The 1,462-nt window shown below is 46.7% G+C and overlaps 1 protein-coding gene across 1 annotated transcript in view; it reads left to right on the top strand.

The window, feature by feature from the left end:
• Nucleotides 1–121: 121 nt before the first annotated feature.
• LOC101854521 (phosphoenolpyruvate phosphomutase) overlaps nt 122–1,462 on the top strand; it is a gene marked incomplete in the record, with an annotated part of 22,930 nt that continues 21,589 nt past the window's right edge. The window contains 1 exon segment of the mRNA XM_013086858.2: nt 122–554. Coding sequence (XP_012942312.1) covers nt 464–554 — 91 coding nt within the window.

Here is a 1,462-nt window from a genome sequence, read left to right as displayed (position 1 = left end):
TCCTCCATTAACCGGTTAACCGAATTTTTACTCGGAGCTGCCTCGCCCTCATCGTTCGGCGTTCGGCCCAGTTCCCGCGTATAAATTAACAGTATCCGGCTCAGCGCTTCGTCTCTCTCTTTTTCCCTCTCCCTCCCTCTCACACACCCAGTGGCCTGCCGAGAGTGTAGTCTGCTCTTTTTGGGGGCGATTTTGTGCACATCACGCGTTGCTGCCTGCAGGACTTGTCCATTCACTTTACCAAATTAATCAGAAAAAGAAGTAGAAGATCCCCATTCCGGAAGAAAATTGTTAACAAACGGAACTACCCCAGCGAACCTAAAGCTAAACGGCAATCCATAGAATTATTTGCAGCTAAGTTAGCGGAATTAGAGTATTTAGAGCTCACAATTGCAGTGCTGTAGCTGTAGAATATTTCTCAAGGCCTATCCTATCAAGTTTCATTACAAGAGCTGACAACACAATGGCTAGTGCTGTAGGATTTCTTCAACGGTTGTATTCGCCAGTGGCGAGAACAGTCTCAACACATCTGAAGCAGACAACATCTTCAAGAGGTGAGTCAGTGCATGTTTAATGAATGTGTAAATTATATCTAAAAATTTCTTGTTTGTCCATTCCCGCACGACTACGTCTAAAAATCTAAGCGCAGTTTACTCGACGTAATGCATTTTACAGACAGCGTCGAGCGAAAGGTAACCTAGCAGCCGACAAACAGAACCGTCAGAAAAACATAGCTTGACCAACGAGAGCACACCGACTCTCGACTCACGCTTGTGCTATTTATAGAGCTCTCAACCGTGAGCGCGTTTGCCTGTGACGTGACTCGGTGAGCTGCCAGCCAGCGGTATCAGTATTAGAGCAGCAATGAGTATTTAGTCTACAACGGCATGGCTGGCCTAGATAATCTAGATAAACGTAACTGTGTGTATGTGTTGTGAGTATGATCAGTTTACAGAGCTTTGAAATCATGTGCATTTAAAAAATGCACACAGCATTCTTCAGAGCTTCCTGTACGGCATCCCATGTATTGGTTGGGAATGTGTTGTCAGGTTGTTAGAGTAAGGGGAAGCCAATGCAGCACATTCGGTTCTCGGAAAGATCTCCTTTCTTTCCACTTCCTCATAGGCCTAGTGTTGGTCGATGCGATCTCGTTGTCGGTGGGCGTGGCAGGCTGACTGTTCTGTGTGTTCGCTCCATGCCGGCCGGCGTGTAGTTTATCAGGCTATAATGAGGAGATGGCTCCCTCTGCCAATGTCGGGATCTGCTTGGTTTGAGTTCGAGATCATTGCTTCAGCGCGCGCACTGCTGGGGAGAAAAATGTTTGTCTGACTTGAAAAATAATCGTTAGGCTACACTGTGAAAGATCAGGTCGACCGTTGCACTCGTCATCTCGTCGTGTATCGCAGCGCATAGCTGAAATAACGAACTACACGTAGGCCTATTCTCAGAGAGAGAGAGAGAG

Source organism: Aplysia californica, unplaced genomic scaffold (genome assembly GCF_000002075.1).
Source record: "Aplysia californica isolate F4 #8 unplaced genomic scaffold, AplCal3.0 scaffold00514, whole genome shotgun sequence".
Taxonomy (NCBI): Eukaryota; Metazoa; Mollusca; class Gastropoda; order Aplysiida; family Aplysiidae; genus Aplysia; species Aplysia californica.
This window is presented reverse-complemented; position numbering and strand designations above follow the sequence as displayed.